Source organism: Dromaius novaehollandiae, chromosome 17 (genome assembly GCF_036370855.1).
Source record: "Dromaius novaehollandiae isolate bDroNov1 chromosome 17, bDroNov1.hap1, whole genome shotgun sequence".
Taxonomy (NCBI): Eukaryota; Metazoa; Chordata; class Aves; order Casuariiformes; family Dromaiidae; genus Dromaius; species Dromaius novaehollandiae.
In genome coordinates, this window is record NC_088114.1 from 10,828,146 (window position 1) to 10,849,180 (window position 21,035).

The 21,035-nt window shown below is 40.8% G+C and overlaps 1 protein-coding gene across 1 annotated transcript; it reads right to left on the reverse strand.

Annotated features, from left to right (window-relative positions):
* Nucleotides 1-2,231: 2,231 nt before the first annotated feature.
* On the reverse strand, nt 2,232-19,816 carry UBE2L3 (ubiquitin conjugating enzyme E2 L3). Its single transcript, XM_064522144.1, has 4 exons — nt 19,708-19,816; nt 10,801-10,896; nt 6,540-6,726; nt 2,232-3,052 (listed from the first exon to the last, which is right to left on the reverse strand). Exons 1-4 carry the CDS (start codon nt 19,732-19,734, stop codon nt 2,898-2,900), a joined length of 465 nt encoding a protein of 154 aa, XP_064378214.1. The 5' UTR covers nt 19,735-19,816; the 3' UTR covers nt 2,232-2,897.
* Nucleotides 19,817-21,035: the final 1,219 nt, after the last annotated feature.

The window sequence follows — 21,035 nt, forward strand, 5'->3', positions numbered from 1 at the left end:
TACGGACCCTTTAAACTGCGTATAATGTACACAGATAAGGAAGTAAATTCTCAGTGGTTCTATGAAAGCTTTAAAGGAGACACTGAGTTCAAACTAAAAACACATTCAAGACTACCTAAAAATCTCATTACATCAAGATACTTAAAAGCAAATAAATAAATGAAAACCCAGTCTCTCTGAAAATAAAACCATGCCACAAAGCCTTTGAGAGCATCTTTATTAGGGTAGCAGAATGGAATTGCAGAAAGCCTGTACCAGTACTCCTGGGCGTAGTTTCACCAGTATGTTGCTTTTATTTTGGATGTTAAACTGCACGTTAAGAATTCAGCATGGCTTAGGGAACCAGAGAGGAGGAGAGCTTGATTTCCTGAGTTAATGTAGGTCTTTGATTTTTTTCTCCCCTCAGACTTCAACCATACAGTACAGTATTTGATCTCTCTTTTTCAGAGGGCACCTATAAACAAAAGCCATCACTTGGATTACACATCTTGTAGTTTAGAAATTGAACTATGCAGAACACACGCAGAGAGCCGAAAGTAATACCGTCCTTCTACGTGACCTTTACAGATGAAATGGGAATGGCTGGTGCAGCACTGCTATAGGCCTGTCGGAGTCCAAACTGCCGTTCCGTGAATTACACAGCCCTTCCAGTTCCCTTTCGATGGCGTCCGAGTCACATGGATTCAAATAAATGCAGTATTTAACCTGAGAGGTTTATAACCAGAAAGTATACTATTTAGTAGTAACGAGGGCAGCAAACTAGTGCTACAGCTTCATTTTTAAATAAAAAAGAAAATTTAGAGAATGGCAAGTTTCCATGCCAACAGACAGGTTCAAAAGGAACAGAGACTCATTTAAGTATCTGATGCAGAAGTTACACACACTTCAGTTTGACAGATAATTTGGCATTATTTTATTATGAATCTGAGTGAGCGTGAATGAAACAAAATCAGTACCAACTTTCTGCAAATGAAGACACAAAGATGTGAAAATTTGGTAATAGACGGTGCTCTCACAAGCCTGAAAACACTTACGAAATGCAAGTTTCCGTAAATAAGGTGAATGTGGTTTAACTTTATTTACCTGCCAAAGAATCTGTCTAAGAACACTTAAACATAAAATTTCTTAGCTCCCTAACTTATAAAAAAAATTTTACTTTCAACAGAGGTGAGGTACTGGGCTGTCATCGTTTACACTAAATCTGAAATCAAAGCTTGATGAGAGGGATGAATGGAAGAAACAGCAAATATACAAGACATGAAAACCAAAACAATCCTACTGCTTGACACACTGGTTCTGCAATGTCGCAAAGGCAGAGGCTGTAATAAAACTGATTTTAGGAGTACAGATACCCATCTGGATGCGAGGGATTGTCTAATGCAACTTCCTGCACATCAAAATGATATGTACTCCCAGACTCCTATGCATTTCTGGAGATAAACCTGCTTGCTCAATAACATACCCAAATTCTACAGGTGGGGAAGAGAAGGCAGTTTGATTGTATGGCAGTTTGACTGTAGAGCTATGATCACACTGGAGATTTAGGAAAAAAAAAAGACAGGCAGCCAGAAGAAAAGAATAGAGAGACAATAAAAGCCGTTCAGCTCTGAACTGGAAGGGCTTCCTTCAGCATGCATAGGTGCGCCCTGGAGCAAAAGGAAAACAGTTCTGCCTGATTAAATTAGAATGATACGTGAAGTATTCATTAAATCATCCACTCGTGTGTGTGTGTGTGTGTGTGTGTGTTTTTAAAGCATATGAACAGTAGCAGTGAAGTGTACTCTATTACAGTTTATTGCTTAATCCTATTCTCTATCATTTTCAGTGAGAACTGTACAGTAATGGGGAAGTGGGAGGAGTGCCATCCCATAAAATACAGGTGTTTCATATGCATTCTGATGGAAAAAATGTACTCTGAGGACTAGCAGTGCTGTCAGATTTAGCATTTAAGTTCAAAATTAACATTTCCAAAAAGTATCGATTTTTTAACTCCAAAACCAGTTTACTACTTTGGCACCTCTTGGTCCCCAATTTCTGAAACTCTTCTAATCTGGTTGCAAATGTTGTTCTGTGCAATTTTTCCTAGCTACTCTGCATAGGTACTAAGAATAGAAGTGAGAGAAGTTCACAATCACATTCCACTATTCATTTGCTACAGAATTTTTTTTTCCCCAAAGTTTTCCAAAAGGAGGACATAAGCCATATTTTAATTCAATCACGCACACAAAATCTTGGGTTTCCCCGTTTAATAAACATTATTGTGGTAACATCAGCCAGATTTACATAAGACCTGGACATTATTTCTGATTGTTTTTGTGGGGTTCATCTGTTTTTGTTTATTATGTTACAAACTGAAGTTCAGGGGAACTTGCAATAAGTCCCACAAAGCACAGTGCAACATTTAAAGAGAAAAGTAAACAAAACTGCCAAACACTCAATCATTTTCTGCCAGAACTGGGATAATTTCTCTAAGACATCAGTTTGGGGAGGGGGAAAAAATTCAATGAAGAATTAAATGAACTCAAGATAGTGGGAACTGCAAGGGAAAAATAAGAAATGACAGCCATAACCTTTTCAATTTAAGGGCAGAATATAAGTCTAAGATATTTTTGATAAATTCTGACAAGAAAAAGAAAACAGCATACTTTAAAGTATATTGAAGCAGTGATTTTTAAACAAAGAAAGCAGAACTAGAACATCTTAAATTTTTAATCCTTTCTTTACAGGTTACCTAGCCCACTTTTGATTAAGAAAACTGTAGAAAGTTAGTAACAGCCACAAGTTAACACCGAAAGGTGGCACTTGTCAATTTTCCATAGAGTCCTGCTTTACGGGGTGTCTCAAATGCACTGCTCCGATCTTCTATCATACGTTGCTGACATCAATTGTGTCAGATTTTAGTCCACTGGTCGCTTTTCACCATATTTCTTTGTAAACTCTTCAGCATTCTTACAGAATTTTTTACGGTCCTTAGAGTATTCTTCAGCTAGGTCAGCCCGAAGGGGATGTTCGGGCTGTGGATCATTCACCAGTGCTATGAGGGACTGGATTACTGTCAAAAAAGGTATAAACATTGTCAGACACTACCATGGTAATTTCAAAAATCAAGTTGTAAACAAAATGCCCAAATAAGAGAACTTAAACTGCACTTCAATACATCCCTGTAAATCTTGGGTCCTTAAAGAGCGGACCAATACATTGCATAAACAAGCTATAGCAACACACCAAGCTTTAGTTCAGTAACAACAGTGAACGAGAACCAGAAAACCACATTTGAAAACTAAATCAACTTCGATACAGACCACGGTGTACTACAAATTATTTCCTGTGTAACTGGAATTCTATCAATGAAATATTCTTTACATAGCTAAGGAAGAAACTAAGTTTTACAGACAAGCTCATCGAAAAGAGATTTGGTAAAGCTGGCACTGGAATATTCTTCACTACAGGTTTTTTCCTAATGTCCATCACAATGTTGCAGGTGTAATTGTGCCTGCTTTTGGAAAGGATTTTTTAAGCTTTATTTATCTATAACTCTCCTCCCATTATTCTAATAAATACATCCAAATATATCTGCTAGTGGAGATATACTGGGCAACTAATACTGGTTTACACAAATGGGTAAGAACCGCAAGATGCCCCACCGTTTACAACTATTTCATCGGCATTCCCGTATAACTTTCAATGGAAATGTCAATCTTACAGTAACTGAGCTATACTTCGCACTATGCAACGAACCTCCCACACTGCAATGATATGTCACGTTGCCTTTTCCTCACATACATTCCCATGACCATCTAAAACTGGACTGGTTACAAAAATCACGAGTTCTCACACCCAGCCATTAAAAGGATTATGCATAACTGGACACCTCTACAGCACGTGGGTGCATGGAAGAAAGTATTTCACTACCTGACATTATTAATAATATTTCATTTGAGACATGTTTGTGGTATGCGGAATAACACAGCAGTACCCCAAGACCTTTTAAAGCAAGTATGCCAAAAATCCGTTCACTTCATGCCTTCTACAGGAGATCCAGCTGCCTCCTCCTGAACTCACACGAAACGCTGGTGTCCACCATGGCCAGCAGCAAGGAGCTCCCCAGCCCAGCCATATATTGTGTGAAAAGCTGCAGTCTTTCGCTTGGTTTGAAACGGCTACCTACTAGCTTGCCTGGCTTCTCCCTAGCTTTGTAATGTAAGTTCTTATAACGCTGCTCACTCCGATTGCTGCTAGCACACCGGAGGGACGTCCTGCAGAGCACCTATCTTCTGGTGCTCACACCCCTTTCCACCCTATGGGAACAGGGTACATCTCTCAAAACACATACTCAAAATCCAGAAAACTAAGCTTGACACTCTATAGCCAGGCAGGACCCTGAACTCACATTTTCTTACAAATCAGAGTTTAAATTGTATCAAAACATATAAGGAATGTGGCATTGGTACTAGTTTACTTCACAGTAACTCACCAGTCCTGTACTTCTGACGGTTATCATATTAACGATTACTTACAAAAACTAGTATCAATACTGCATGTGACAATCCCTTTTCACTCAGTAAAACATGCTAAAACACTACAGAAAAAGTATTATTTATGTCATTAAGGTTATTTAACACACAACTCAAAAAATTAGCATTGTGATAACACTAGTTGTCCCAAAAGGCAGAGCATTTTAAAAATACACTGTTATAGCAGTCTGTTTTAGTATTAAGCATAAACTGATAGAAAGTACAGCTGTAAGATACACATTTAGTACATATAAAGTTAAGGAGTTAATGACATATGATAACCTAATCTTTCCATTTCCTGACACTTGACTGATCAAAAACAACCACCTTAATATTGTACTAATAATGTTGCATTATTTCCTTGAAAAAGGCCCAAGAGGCAAATGAACTGAAGTTTATTTTTCAGTGCAGAAGAGTTTTGGAGAGAGAGGAATAGACACTTAAGCTGTTAGTATTTTGTTGTAGCTTTGTGTAAAGGTGAAGTAACAACACCAGAAACTGAGACGACTTCTCGAAGAAAGAAGAAAAAACAGACAGATGAAAGACTGCAAAACAGCAAAAATCTAAGATCTGCAATATCTTGGTACCCAGGATTTGTTCCAAATTCTGATTTTAAGACAGCTTTTATGCCCCCTCTCAGAGAGGATTTTGCTACTTCTCAGTGAGAACCGACTATTTCCCACATGCAAACAACTGCCTCAACAGTCCCAGCTGATGCCAACTTGCATTTCAAGCTAGGCAGAGACAATATGTCGTTCCTTTACTTAACTAGAGAAGACAATACACAAATAAGACTAAGACAATTGCTATCTTTTTAACGGAAACCTTCTACACATTGCTCTAATTTCTTTTCTCCCAAGGGTCTGTCTCCAGTATAATTTGAGATAAACTAACCAAACATAAGATCTTCACTCACCTATTTTGAGTTTAGCAGGCTCATTTTGTCTCCCCCCTCCCCTTTGCACTCAACCACTTGCTCTTTTCCCAAGCAGCTAAAGGAATTTTCTTATTTTAACTATAATAAGTTTTATTAGTATATAGAAGTATACAGAAAAGAAATCCTAAGTACAGTACTGTTTACCGTCAGGAACACGATTCAACTGAAAAAAGCCTTAAAGAGGGGTCTGGAAGAAGGATGAATTTTCTCTTGCAGAGCAAGATTCTTCAGTGTTACTACAGCTTTTGCACTGGACTAGACTGCTACTAATTTGCATTCATAATATTAAAAACCCCTGTAATTATTGCAAGAATGCTTGCTGTTTCTCTAAGTACAATAAACACTTAATATCAAACTAATTGCATCTTTTAGAAAGCATGACATTCTCAGCAGAAAAATTAATGGAAGAGCATCAGAAAAAACCTACTGAGATCATATCTTCAGTCTGCCCAAGAATCCGATGAAACATTTTTCTTTAAAATACTTAAGTTCTTATCCAAAGATGCACCACACAGTAAGCTTCACAGCAGCCATCTTTTAAGAACTAAGAGTTAATTTGTGTTATGATTTCAGTTTTAGTTTATGGCTCCCCAGATATTTCAAACTAGATGTTGAATTCACAAAGCCCCATTGCACAGATTATAAAATCTAGAAAACCTTGGGGTTTTAGACCCTCTCTTTCAAACAATCAGAAATGTACTGAACACCCCTGGATTATAAAGTCACTGTTTTAAAAGAAACACAAATACACCCCCATGCAACAACCAGAAGTGACTTTTTTCTTCTTTAATATGCCAAGGACACTACCTTAAACTCCTCAGTCATTAAGAGTTTTGTGGTTTCCTGGAAGTAGCAATGCCACCACAGCAGATGCCAAGAGTGAGTGTCACTACCTTACGTTCCAATGACAAAACGAGATTCTAAAAGCTGCGCACTGTGCTATAAAAGCACGATTCATGATGCAAACCTTACAACAAACTATATAGTAGGACAGCCATAACTAGATGACAAGCTGAAACTGCTACTGGCTTCAAACACACAATACAAAGTTTCTCAGTATCGAGTTCTTTCTCTACATGGAGTCCTACCTTGGTCAGTTTTGGTTGCTGGCTTCCAGTTTTCAGCACTAATTACTGGCAGACAAACCTGCCCCTTTTCATCGATATTAGGGTGATAGATCTTTGTTTTAAATGTAATCTTAGGAGGTTTGAATGGATATTCTGCTGGAAAGTTGATTTCGATTCTGAAGGCTCCTTTGTCATATGGAGGATTGTCCTGCAATGAGAAGACAGAACATATTCTAATGGATACAGTTTAAGAAAACACGTGCTACAGATTTCAGTCTATCAAATGACCTTTTTAAGGTACTTTTTCCCGACACAGACCATTACGTCTATGTGTCAGGAAACATCACGACCAGTTTGCTAACAGAGAGGCAATAAAGCTACAATCTCTCTATTCAGCCTGGAAAAAAGCAGATTACCACTGTTCTGAAGGTCGGCTGACATTTCAACTGGTAAGAAAGCATCCAATCCCATTTACTCCGTGCTCAGAGTGCTATCTAAAAAATATTTTGATTCTCAATTGCATATTTCAAAAACATCCTAAACACTTTCTGAGACACAAACAGGAAACCTGACAAAGAAAATTGGTATCTTTAAACCTAGTTATTTTGTGTGTCTCACAACATGGTGGTACAAACAGCAAAACAATTTGATTTGTCAGATTACCCTACATGTTCTGAGAACGTTTTTGCTCTAGCTGACTGCATAAAAATTTGCTGAGCATTGCATTCATTTGTACTAAAGATAGATATTCACTGCATCTGCTGATGAGAACATTCTGAATTTGTATGCAGTTTTAGCACCAACTCTTATCAGATCATTTTTGAAGGAGTATGATGAGAGGACTGTGAAGTAGACAAAGTAATTCTTCATGCTGAAACAGGAAAAAAAAAATGCCCAGAATCTTACTTAGAAAACCTGTTAGACTATCAATATTGTTTCAAACGCTTGGTAGTAACTGTAAAAGAAAGCCAGAAGAAAAATAAACTATTGCTACTTCTAAAGTTTATGAAAATATCATTTTGCACTGAAAACAGTAACTATGGCATGAAGCCTTTCCAAAAACTTGAAGTAGGGAACAAAAAATCGAAGGATGAGAGCTTCCAGTTTGTACAAACTATAATCGTACACATGCTTCATTACCAGTCAGACCAGACCAGACTTCCTTCAACCAGAGTCATTTTGTGAGTCGGAAGAGTTTACCGATATCGGAGGGAGAGGATTTCTATTGAAACGTTATTCAACAGATGAGTTTAAATTTTGGTTTCATCCATATGGAAAAGTCTGCTTGCGTGTTTCTAAATAGTATAACATTAGTTACCTCTTCATTAGGCTGCAAAAATTAAGGGGCTTAAAAATCACTTTTCATCCAAGCAATCCTAAAGATTTTGAAAGTTTAAGAAAAAACTTTTTGGTGGCAGTGACAAGTTAGGCAGTTACTGCCCTCTTCTCTCACTGCTTACTTGTTCTCACCTCCATCACATGCTATAATTTGTGAAGATGTTCAGTGAATTTATAAGGGAATGGATTTGGCTAAAAGTCTATTTTCTGCTTGACTCAGTCAGAACAGTTCTTCAGCACAGTTCACCAATAAACTGAATTAAAAATGCATGTAAAGCGGTTGCTCATCATTTCAACGGAAGAAATACAGAATATTCAAGCAATTTTTTTCCAGTCATTCCTGTTGTATTTACTCTGACACTGAAAAAGGGACAGAGTCAGAATTACAACTACTGAAACACAAATGACAAACAGTTGATTTGTGTTTACCTGGAGTATTTTCACTCTGCAAAAGTCTATCCATAACGAGCAGTTTTAAAGTGAGATGAAATTTTCAGAACAGCAACAGTACCTCTTACAAGGACAAGGAGCCTGGGGCAGATAGTCTTGTTTTGGTGTTGCAATCAAACAAACGGTGTATCTTTTTAACATATACAACACAAACTACCTTATTCCATAATTTATACCAGGAAAACAAGTTGTATGGCAACCACACATGAAATGACAAGCTATCCCAGTTTGTTTTTCAACTGAGCAAATACCTGTCCTTAAAAACTAATCATTGCTTGGAAGGACAAAATATATGTTACCTACAACAAGGACAGCAACTTTTAAAACAGTATCTTTCACAGTAATTCTGTAGGAGCACTACCCAAAATATTAACCATCCTATCTCTGAAACCTTCACTAAAAGGCTGGCCAAAATAATTCATAGTTATAGCATTTAATAATCAATAACTGATTGCTCCTACTAAAATATGAGTAATTTGTCATTTAATCCTCAACAAGAACATTTTCTAAAATGGATACAACACGTAACACTTTAAAAGCAAGAACTCAGCATAAAAACAATTGCAACCAGCCTGTATTTGCCATTTTCAAGTCAACTCCAGCAGTGCAATAACTAGAAAAAATAAGCTAAGAAAGGAAATATCATTTATAGTGTATTCTCAAAATAGTAACCCATATTACTCTTCAAACAGATATATCACTTAACTTTATTAAGTACTACCATAAATATAGACTTCACGACAAAATTCCCTCTTAACTACCCTGATAGTGAATTTCAGCAGAATTTACGCCCTTGTGACATGGCGCAGTATAAATCAAAGGGCAGGTATGAAACGTAGTTCACTGCAGTGCTGTTTATAACATTCATGATGTCCTGAACCTTTGGAAAGCAAACACTAAGCTCATACTGTGGTGAGCCGAAACTTTGTTAAAAATAGTTGCCTACCTGTACACCGCTAATTTTGACAAGAATAACCAAGTATTTTGGTGCTTTGCTCTATCAGACAGCAGGTTATTTTTACCTGCCTTATACCACTCCAAAGTAGTTTCAATGCAGTAAACTGTTATACATGAACCACAAATATCAGAGTGGCCTACAAAGGATATTGTGTATGAGTTACATCAAATTTTAGTGCCAAATTCTGCTTCCTTTGTTTGCAAGAGTAGCCTCAAGCCACTCAAAGTCATTACTTGAACAAATGTAAGCAAGCAGAGTAAACCAATCTGTTGTTCTATCGCATTTCAAGGTCAAAGGCCTAGCAAGTATCTTGGTGGAGCCTGTGTGATCCAAGTTCAGGAACAGCCTTCAAATAACAAAGCAGAGGCACTGTCAAATCAATGCTTCAAAGTCTTGCAAAAAGACAGATTTACATTGGTCTCCCACTTTAGCACTACCCAAGAAAAAGCAGTATTGATGACCTACTAGCATGACCTCTGTTGCCACAGACTTAGAGGTAGCTCACGCAGTGGAGTGAGCCTGGGACATGGGAGTGGAAAATAATGGAGGTGAAAATCCAAGTGACTTCAGCCAAGGAACAAATGGACCAGATTCCTGCTTTCCCCATTGTAACAAATCCCTCTCTATTTGAGTAAAACGGTGGTTATCTACTTCTATTAAACGTTCTCTTAAAAACTGTGATGTTTTTGTAAGCTTAAAAGTGCCTTTTGGCATTAATTCATGCATTACTAAAGAGGCCTGCTTTACAGAATTCAGTTCTGAAAATCCAAACCTTTTCCTTGCGTCCAACTTTTTCCAATGTTCAATTTTGTCCTTGAAATAAATCTAATCAATTAGAAAGAAAAATCTATTAAGGAGTAAACATAGTATGTCATACCTCAGGCTTCCTCCTATGACAACATAGATTTGGTAGTTTTAGCTTGCTGTAATAAATTACAAACTGCATTTGCTTCTCCCCCTCCCTCTCCTCTCCCACATAACCTAGTATCATCACCGAGGCCACAGCCCTGGCCAGCTGCAGCCATTTGTCGCACCAGGCCTGCAATTATGAACCATCCGGGCAGGTATTTGTCAGAGTCGTCTAGAATCCCTTCCAATTATCCACCAGCTTTTCTTCACACTAGTCGTAAGAGGCACCCAGTAACATTATCAGACTTTGATAAAAAAGAAACACACAAGACTCAAATGCAATGAGACAGGAAGATTACAATATTTGCTCAAGATTATACTAGGAAGTCTAAAGAGAGCCAAGAATTAAATCGAGGACTGCACTTCACTGCCCAGAGTACGAGATCCTGAAGACCTTTAAGGTGCTGCAGTATACTCTGCAGAAACTTATGCTGTATTTATAAACAACCGGCATTTGCAGAAAGCTGTAACTCTGAATGTCAGGCTTCATAATAAAAGCAATAGCTTGTCAGGATGCAAAGATCAGACAGTGTCACCTACAATACTACTAAACTGTGGATTTATATGATACAAATGATCCCCATTTCATTTTGAAGCTCATTAGAATAAGTAGTAGTCTATACTCACAGGAACAATAAGCCCTTGCCAGGTCAATAAATTAGCTTCATCAACCTGGATATTACGGAAGTTTTTCATTCCACATTTGCGGATTTCTTCAAGCTCCTGAAAAGCAAACAAAGCCATAAGTGGAAGTTAATAACAACAGTGGGTAATATGCTCATATTTATTTATCAAAATGCTTGGAGAGGTCATCATGAGTTTCTTCAGTGTTAAGCAACTTGTGGTTTCAGAAGTTGCAAACCACACAATAAAATAAAATTTAAAAAAAGGGAATTTTACACTTGTGAGGAGTAAAATTATCTGAAGCAAGGTATTAAAAAAAAGTTATTTATTTATATATCACAACGATACCAAAATGCCTTGTTAATAAGACTACAGATAAACATTTTTATTTCTATTTCTATTGTGCTAAAAAACATCTTGCATCTGGTATTCAAATCAACGTCTTTGGTAACAGACTTTGATAATTCTATGAAGCACAGAAATAAAGCACATCGTAGGACTTCTTTACATGTGCAAATTAGTGGTTCAGAGGAATTATTTATATTAAATTGTTTATTTAAACACACTGATAAAGTCACTGAACAGACTTACTATGGCAACTGAAAAGTAACAAATTCCAGTATAATCAACTTAAATCAATGCAAAACCAGAAAAATATCAATCTAAGCCAAAATAGCCTTATTAGATCAATAACTCAAGCAGACACATCTTTCTGCTTCCTACCTTAAAGTTAACAGTAATTATAAGCATATCTCTCTTTATAGCTGTATCACTCTTGAATAAAGAAACTACTTGTATGAAGTAAAAACATTTCAATTCAGAAACCACCAGTCAAATCATTTTTGATCACTTAGTGATCTAGAAATCACCAAAACAAATAAAGCCTATTCCTATACTTAAAACAATGTATAAGCACAAATGTAGCAACTGTTTTCTCAGAGTGTATCACCCTAAAGCTATGAGACAAGAAAGAAATTAATCCTTTGCTCTTTATTTAAGAATCTTATCTTTAAAGTAAATTCAAAAGTCATCCACAGTGAAATGTAAAACTTCCTCAGCGCTTTCAAAACTGAAGCACATGCCTGTGTGTCTACTCACATCAGGAAAATGTTGCTGACGCAGCAACGCTGGTGCACTCTAGCAGCAAACTGGTCTTCATGGGGGTGCAACTGTACTTGCAAAACTAGACTTCATATTATTATGATAAAATCAACTACAAGCAAAGGTACCACACACTGAAAAAAAAATCAGTTTTTCTGGTACAAGTGCTCTAGCGTTAGGGGGTTTTGCTAAAATAGATCAAACCTTTCCACACCTGACTGGCAATGTTTTCATGCTTGCAGTAGTCTCTAGCATAAGCTCGGCATCATGCTAAAATGCAAAACCCAAAGGGAACACAAGATTTCCAAACGCACATGAAGGAAAAAGAAAAATCACACGAACTTTCACATAGCCACCCACTGCGGTGACGGAAGGGGCACATACCCAGAACATCACAGTTCGACCCTTGAAGTCTTTGGTACTGAAACGATGCCCAGTGCAATCTTCAAGACACCAAAAATGACCGTTTAGTCTAGACCTCTGGATTAATCCCAAAACTCCACTGCTGTTAAGATTTATGCAATAGCACAGAAAGTCCTGTTTTTCTTTAAAACAGTAAGATGACTCTTAATGGAGGAAAACATACAAAAACATACAAAGAAGAATCCCACAAAGCACATTTATAGCAATGTAGAACAACCCAAACATTCAGAAGAAGATAATTTTTCTTACCATAGAAATAAGACATTATTTACGACCCCTGAAGCTACAAATCCACGCACGCTCCACCTCCGGCTCTGGCTGCTCAACGTACAAAGCACCAGCTCAGGAAGAGCCTAACACAAAACTGACTTTTTCCAGCCAGGGCCGGGATAGCAACTCACTCAAATCAGCGCTTTGAGGCCCATTTTCTACACATACAGAACTGTTAAGTCCTAGCAAACCACTACTCCACAGGACATAAAAGGGAAAAATCCCATTCCACACCAGATATAATGTATCAAATGTCACGAAAATATAAACTAGATTAACCAGTACATATTTAAGCATGAATAAACATGCATTACCACTGCCCTCCTTCTAAAACAAGGACAGGAAAATGGATTATTTTAGACATTTTCTAGTCATTATATTAAAAACATATTATGCCTATTGCAGAAATCCCCCCATAATGTCTCAATAGGGGTCCAGCTTCCATGCAGCAGCTTTTATTACAGGTTCAGATGACAGTATTACATGGTTCCTGGTCCAGACAAAAATTCAGCACACACAGGTAAAGGGTGGATTATGGGTCTGTAATTCAGGTATATTATTAAACTAACAAAATAGATCAGTAAAGCACGGCTTCATGTTACTGGAAAATTGAACATTTACATTTCAGTAAGTAAATTCACGTTAAAAAGCTGTTTTGTTTACAGTGATGCTGGATTAAGAAATGCAACAATCCAGCGCAGAGATCACTGCAAAATCGAGAACTTTGTATGAAACTAGAGAAAATTTCAAATAAATATATAAATTGCTCCCTTGTTTCCCTGAAGCTCCCCACACAAAAAAGGGAATTCGAGAGTCCAGAAGACACTACACCAGACAGCTGGCAGAAAACCAGCTCCGGACGTTTTCCCATTTAAAACGACGTGTGACGCCTACGTAAGAATTCACTTTCAAAAACAAAAAAGCGGCGACTGCCGCAGCGTATCCCAGCTCTCGTCTGTGCTTCCTTCCCGGGGCTCTGCGCTAGTGACTGACGACTGGGAGAGGACGTGGATGGGTGCAGGAGGCGGCTCCTTCCCTTGCCCCAGGCACGGCAGCGCGCGCCCCGGGCCTACGCTCGCAGACGGCTGCGTGAACCGCTCGCCTAAGAGCTTCCACTTCAAATGGGAGCGACCCGCTAGGCCATGCTGTCTGCGATTCCACGTCCTACTGCAAATTAACCAACTCCACGTTAAACTCGCTCATTCTCAGGCAGCCTTTTTTCTTACTGCCATCCCTACAGACTCAACGTAATACCTGCAAGTCACGTTTTTTAGGGGTTTTGCCTCTGGTACATTAGGAGCTATAAGAGAGTCAGTACTCAGGATTTGAGGGTTTGGAGGTTTTTTGTTTTGTTTTTCTGTCAATGGCAAAACCCATAATAGAGCTCAAGCTGCCCCAGAACCACAGAGGCAAGCACAGCTAAAAAGCACTGTTTAACTGTCCTGTTGAAAGAGTGAATGAGATACCGAATACCTTCAAACAGCGCAGAGATTAAAAGTTATTCTGCATTTAGTGCGGGCTCGAGCAAGCCTAAGGGACAAAAATTACTTTATGAGGTAAGGGGATGTAGTGCAGATATTTATTTTAAAATAAATCTTAAGAGCCTAGGCAGACAGTAAATAGATTAGTTCCTATTCTCGTCCTTCCACCCCTTAATTTTGTTAAGTAACGCAATTAAAGGAGCACTGGAGGAGTCTAAGTAATGGTTACAACACCAAAGTGAGAATTCAAGTCAAGATTTCCTTCCCCGCTCCGTTACCAACCTCGCACGTGACCTTGCCGCATTGTTTCTCCCATTTATAAAATCGAAATTTCTCTTTATTTCATGGCGCTCTCTTGGGACACGGCATTTGTAGTTTGTATGTGTTCAGATGAAGTGTTATACGCAGCACACAAAATGGAGAAAACATTGTTTCACATGTATTTTTTGATCTTTAAGTAGAACACTGAAGACAGCCATAAAAGTACATACTATCTTTCTCTCATATAATCAGTAAGTACTTAAAATTTTGATTTTCAATATTGTGTAATCATTTGTGCTGTTCACAGCAAAAAACTAAATGTTTGAAATTAAACAGTAAACGGCATCATTTTAAAATATAATAAATATCTTAAAAGGAGTTTCAGCTATTACAATTGTAACTAAATCCACAATTCCTCTGACTTTCTAATTGTTTTCAGCATTCCCAGCTCCTGTTCATTTGTGACATCTCACACAAGACTATAAAAGCTGATTTCGGACACAATCCTGCAACTACTCAGCCCATACATCATTCAAATTTTGATACTTGTCTAAAAAAAGGCTACAAGCCACACATGAAAAAGCAGTGAAGAAAAGTACTCCTAAGAGCTTAATCCAAGAATTATGGAAATAAACATATGAGCTCATATTGACTACAGCAAATTCTGCGTCAAGCCCCAAATCCCATTAAATGCACAAAGAAAAAGTCTATAGAAATAACTCTAAACTGAGGTTATCTACTGTTTACAGTCTGTGTTTACCTGTTTGTAAATATGCTCCCTAGGAGGAACGCGACAAGCTAAACAGGCCCCGAGACACTGGGAAAGAGCCAGCCAATTTCAATTTTGAATCTCACACACTAGAGAGAAATGTTAAAAAAACCTGAAATGAATGTAAACATTCTTGGATTGATTATAGCTCTTGTAAGAGCTATTACTAAGTTCCCACTGAGACATTGCAATCCTGTATATCCACATGCCTTTTATTTGCTGAGTAATTCTCCTTTTGGGGAAAGTATCTTCATTTGATCTTTACTCGGCATTGTTTTCTTGAAATTTTGACTAAAAAAACCTCTTTTCAATTCCGAGTTTCAAAAAGGGAAAATGAATCAGTATTCTAACTTCTGCATAAGGACACTCATATACTGCTCCAAACCGGCTTAAATTCGTATTTCCCACGTTACTGAGAACCAGTGTTTGGACCAATTTAGAATGGAGAATTGTTTTTCAAATATCACGGCTGTTCAGAGCTCCTTTCCCCGGGCCGGTTACGCCGCTCCCCGGCCGCGGCGAGCAGCCTGCCGGCCAGCAGAGGTGCGCGGGTGTGGCTCCGCGCTTGCATTTTATCACAGAGTTCAATAGTTGCATAAATGTTTAACTATGCAATTATGAAAGCAGAGTGAAAACAGTAAAATTAAAATAATTATCTACATACTTCACTTCCCATGCAAGGCGTTGTTTACTCTTTAAATCTATTTTCTATTTGTAATGCTAAGGACACATTTACGCTTAAAAGCCAAGAAACAGAAGCGTGGATGTTACAGAAACCTGGTTTGGTCACACTGCAGATTAGAGAAGAAATAGTCCCAAACATGGCACCAGACAGTCTTCTTGAACAGCACTTACAAAAGTGTGTACTCAAACTACATCTCAATACTTAGTAGCCTCTTACTGGTTTAATAAAACGAACGTGCAAGTACCACGTATTACCACTCTCACATCCAATACCGTGACCACCCAGCACTTAACTACCCTTCCTTCTGCAGCCCCCTCTGCCGCTCCACAGATCATCTACGGCTTCTCAGGGCACCTGATCTTACATGGAAACCACTTGTTTTACATCGGTGGGTGGCAACCGTGAAACATACTTCAGCGACTCTCCTGGCACTTCTTTTGGAGATCTATGTTCCCAGCCATACCTGTTTGGAGACTGTATGTTTTTGAGAAGAAACAGTCATGAAGCAGGGGAAAAAAAAGAAGCATCATTGTTACTAGTTATGGCAAAACAGCTCCCTTAAAAGAGAAGCTTCCTCTACCTTCCTGAATATAATTAGACTCTGTATTTGCCTGTTTCTCCCTGAGAGATGGTCCCTAACAACATGTCCTTGACAAGGACTGCTTTATTCCCACCTCTCACATTTCAGGAGCAGTTGAGACCTGACAACTGTGGCTCTGCTAAGAGGTGTAATGGTGGCTCACAGACAAAACTCCACCTCCAGCGTTGTGGGAGATGCTTCATTAACTATGCTTATTTCACATTTTCGCTAATCTAGGTGTGTGCCTGGAAATGCTTGAAAAAACAGTGGAGAAAACTTCAGTTAGACTATTTAATGGTATAAAGCTTTGCAAAAATAGGCCATAAACAAGGTCTTTGGCCTAAGAAATATTATTTGCTCGTGTAGCGTCTAAGATAACGATACAGAATCTTAAGCTTGTTATAACTTAGCTCAATGTTTGAAACCGAACTGTGCAATAGCACAGTTTGTAATACTTATTTCACAAGGAGATTTGCAAATCAAAGATATAGATAGCTTCCACAATCTGAAAAGGATATGCATTCCCATTTGTGAGGTGGAAACAACACCCATGTTCCCAGTTTTCTACCAGAACCAAGCACTTCCAGGCAGGCGGCGTGTTATTAAGAACTATTACACCCAGTCTCTTAGTGCCAATGTAATTAATGCAAATAAGCAAGACGCATGACACATGCCCAGAGAAGAATTCCAGTACTTCAGAATGTTTGCAAGACCTTAAAAAAACAATTCCCATTTCCCTTACGTGACCTACAAAAGGTTCAAAATATATTCTCAGCTACCAAACTTGATATTTAGCTCAAAGACAAGATAGTTAATGCTTACCCTAAATTACAGCAATAATCGAGTGATAAAATGAAAAGCTATACTTCCTTTAATCAGTAATTATTCTATGACCCGGAGAAAGATACATCCCAGGCTCTTCTGTTTTTTAAAACTTCAACAGTGAAACACTTCAAAACGTCATTTGTTGATCTGTGGATTTTACGTTGGAGTTTCAATAATGGTATCGGGTTGATACACATGAGTTAGGACCTACAAGACTGCAAAACATCTCGCTGCAGCACTCCAGATTGCATCATCAGGACTCCAGTTCTAGGTTGTTCCTACCGAGATGAATGGCAAAGCTCGGAGCACATTGGGTTGGCTCTACTCTACAAAAGGGACCCACGTCGCTGCCTGTCTAATAACCTTTACAAGCCGTGCTGTATGGCATCTCACAGCTGTCGAACTTGCTTAAAAAAAAAAAAAACCCACACACACAAGCACAATCCACAAGCATTAAGACGAGAAAAATGAAAGTAAAAATGTTAAGAGGGAAGTTATCAAGGTCTCTTTCCTTCCTACACCACTCCCTCTGAAAAGCAATTGCCACCCTGTTTTTCTAGAAAAGAAACAGATCGTGATGTCAAAAACCACAACATTTTAATGTATTTCATTAAAAGACTACAGCATTAATTGTAACATTTTAAAAGTATAGTGGAATGATAACCGAGCTGGGGGTGAGGGGCAGCAGAGCAAAAGGTACTGCAGATATTAAGGAAAATATTTCTTGCCTTCTAGATTTTTAATGTTAGATTTTAAGTTGTTAATATAATGATTTATAAATACACATTTCTTCTTCCAAAACAGTAGCGATGTGCTTCTGAACAATTAATAAACTTTTCAAAACAGGCAGAAAAGCTGGTCTGTACAGAAAGATAACCTAAATGGTAGTTTACTTCCTGAAAAAAGGGCAACCTTATCTGAATATGGAGCAACAGATATATTGATTATGACACTAAAGCTATGACAAAAAATAACAACCATCGAGAATGAAATAGAAAAAATGAATGCTGTCTCATCAAATCCTGAGGGACAATTAAATGCTTACCCCTACTGGTTTTATATATATGAATGACTCTGCATACAGTGTATTCTAGTATTAAAATTTTAATTTCTATATAACACATTTAAAACAGCAAAACTAGCCTTAAGAAAATAATACTGAACTATTATTTTCTTTAAAAATGATGGCAGTATAATGGTTAACTATGTGTCTGTACAGTTAAAGAAACTTAACTTCAAAACCTGCTACCTATACATCCAAGTGAAATCCCACCCCCTAGTAGGGGTCCACATGCTTGAAGCCAGTTGTAAATGCAATATTAAAAGAACAAAAATAAGAGAACCACCTATACACCTGTCAAATCCTAGTGCACGGCTCGGCTGCACCCCACCGGGACAGGATTTCTAACAAGGTTAAGAGACCGCCTGACAGCTACGGGGTCTTCCCACCTATGCTTCACAGCACTAGCTGTAGAGTTCACCGATTTACGATTTACGTTACAGGCACTTTACATGCAAATACCCTCGCTATTGCCATAGAATTTTACAGATGACTAGATTTTACGCCACTAAGTATGCGCATCCTAGGCAAATTCCCCTGCACACACTTCACGATGCTAAATGATAATAATAGGCACGTACATAAAATAAACTCACACGCTTTGGGCACAACGGTTACCGCTCTCTCTTCGAGCGGCATCTCACTCCTCACGCAAAACAACAAGAAACACAAGGGCTTCAACCCAAACACTACGTTAAAATAGACTGTACGTGCTCTTCGCCAAGACCCGACACCTGAAGCCGAGTTTACACTTAAAAAACGCCATCGAGACCCGGGAAGGAATAAAGCGCCACAGACAAAAACATCACAACGCCCGGAGCGAGGCGAAGGAGGAAACTTCTGAACCCGGGTCCGTATTTCATTTCGATAAACCTCTTCCTGCTGCAGGTCACGCTCGGAAACAGCCGGGAGGAGGAACGGGGAGCGCCGGGGCACGGGGGCACAGCCGCCACCGACGGGGCGGACCCCGGCGGGGCAGCAGCGGGCTCCGCGCGGCCGCTCCCCCCGGCGCCCCGGCCCGGGCCCGGGGCAGAGGCGTCCCGGCGGCGGCGCTTCCTTCCCCGCCAGCCCTTCCTCTTTGCTTAGTCACCGCGGGAGCCCCCTGAGGGAGGGGGCCGGGGCCGCGGCCGCGGCGGCGCCCCGCGGCTCCCGTCTCGCCCGCCGACGAGCCCCAGCGCGGGGCCGGGGGGCGGGGGGCGGAGGCGCTCCGCGGCCCCGCTCGGCGGCGGACAAGCGGCCGGGCCCCTCACGGCCGCGGCCTAGGTGCCGGCTGCTCCCGCGCCGCCGGCTGCGGCGCGGGGGGCGCCCCGAGGGGCGGGCGGAGGCCGGCCGGCCGGCCGGCCGGCCGCCGGGGAGCCGCTGCCCCCCGGGCCCGCGGCGGCCCCGCGGCGGGAGGGGGGAGCCGCCGCCGCCGGCCGCCCGCCGGCCCGTGCGCGGCGCGGGGCTGGCTGTTACCTTCATCAGCCTCCTGCTGGCCGCCATCTTGGATCTGCTGCTGCCGCCCCACAATGCATGGCGGCGGCGGGCAGGGCGCTAAAGCGCCGCGCTTCCTGGAGCGGCGGGCGGGGGGAGGCGGCCGCCTCCGGGGCGGGAGGGCGGCTGCGGCGGGCCGGGCCGGGCCTGGCCTCGGCAGGCAGCGCGGGCGGTTCTCCGGGGGCAGAGGCGGTGGGCCTGGCCCCGTCCCGCGGGGCCCGGGGGAGGCGGCCGCGGCCCCGGGGCGCTCGGCGGCGCTCTTTTGTCTCAGCGCGCGGTAGTTTTATTCCCGACCGATGCTTTAACTCCCTGCTGTGACCTGTGTTTTGTTTACTGCACGGCATCACCTTCCTTAGACGGGGAGAGGGGGGACATCAGCCCAACCTCAACCACCTCTGTTTCACGAAATAAACCTGTGTTGTCCTTAGAGCCATTCGCCATCCTCATCTCTTGGTTTCTTGAGGTGAACTTTGAGCAGAGGAGAGGCAGCACCGGGTCCCAAAGGGAGAGCAGGCCGGTGGCCGCGGTCCCCAGCCCACTCGCCCCCGACCACATCCCACCGACCTGAGTGGCACCGCTCAGCCCTTCCGCCGCGCTGCGCCCTGCCGCGGCCTCCCAGGGACGGAAAGCTGCCGGAGGGGAGATGAAGATGCTGTCAGGATTAACTGAGGCTGCAGTGTGCCATGTGCTTTTTGGCTCTTTACCGGAGCTGCGACTGTAACTGCTCTCCCGCTCGGGTCTTCCCCAGCTGGCTGCTAGCGCCCAGTAGCATCAAGCTGGCCCCAGGAGCAGTTCGGTGCCTAAACACAGGTATCTGGTGTCGCTTCAGATGCCCAAGGGTAGCAGAGACATCTGCACCGGGCTAGCAGAAGTAGCATGGGGCGTGAGTGACACCTGAAGGGGATACAACACTTAAAATGCCACCAGACGTCTGTTTTTAACTGCTCCCTAAACATGCACCGTTAACCCCTAGGAAGTGCTCCCCAAAATCTTGATGTCTAGGGCCTTATTTCCCCTCTTCCCCTCCCTTGAAGCAGTTGATATGTCCTCAGTTGATTTGATACTTGACAGATTGATCTATGCAAAAGCCACTTTTATCACCTGGAAAGTTCTAAGCTTTAAAATGAGCTTTACAGACTCATCTCAACCCGAAAAGGTAAATGGTGTGGCTGTTACAAGAAGCTTTCCAAAACTTGTAAAAATGCAGCAAAAATTGGTAATCCTAAAGAATAAGGACTAATACACTCTCATGTTATTCCTTAAATAGCTACTTGATAATCATTATTTTGCATTAATACAGTGCTTTCTGC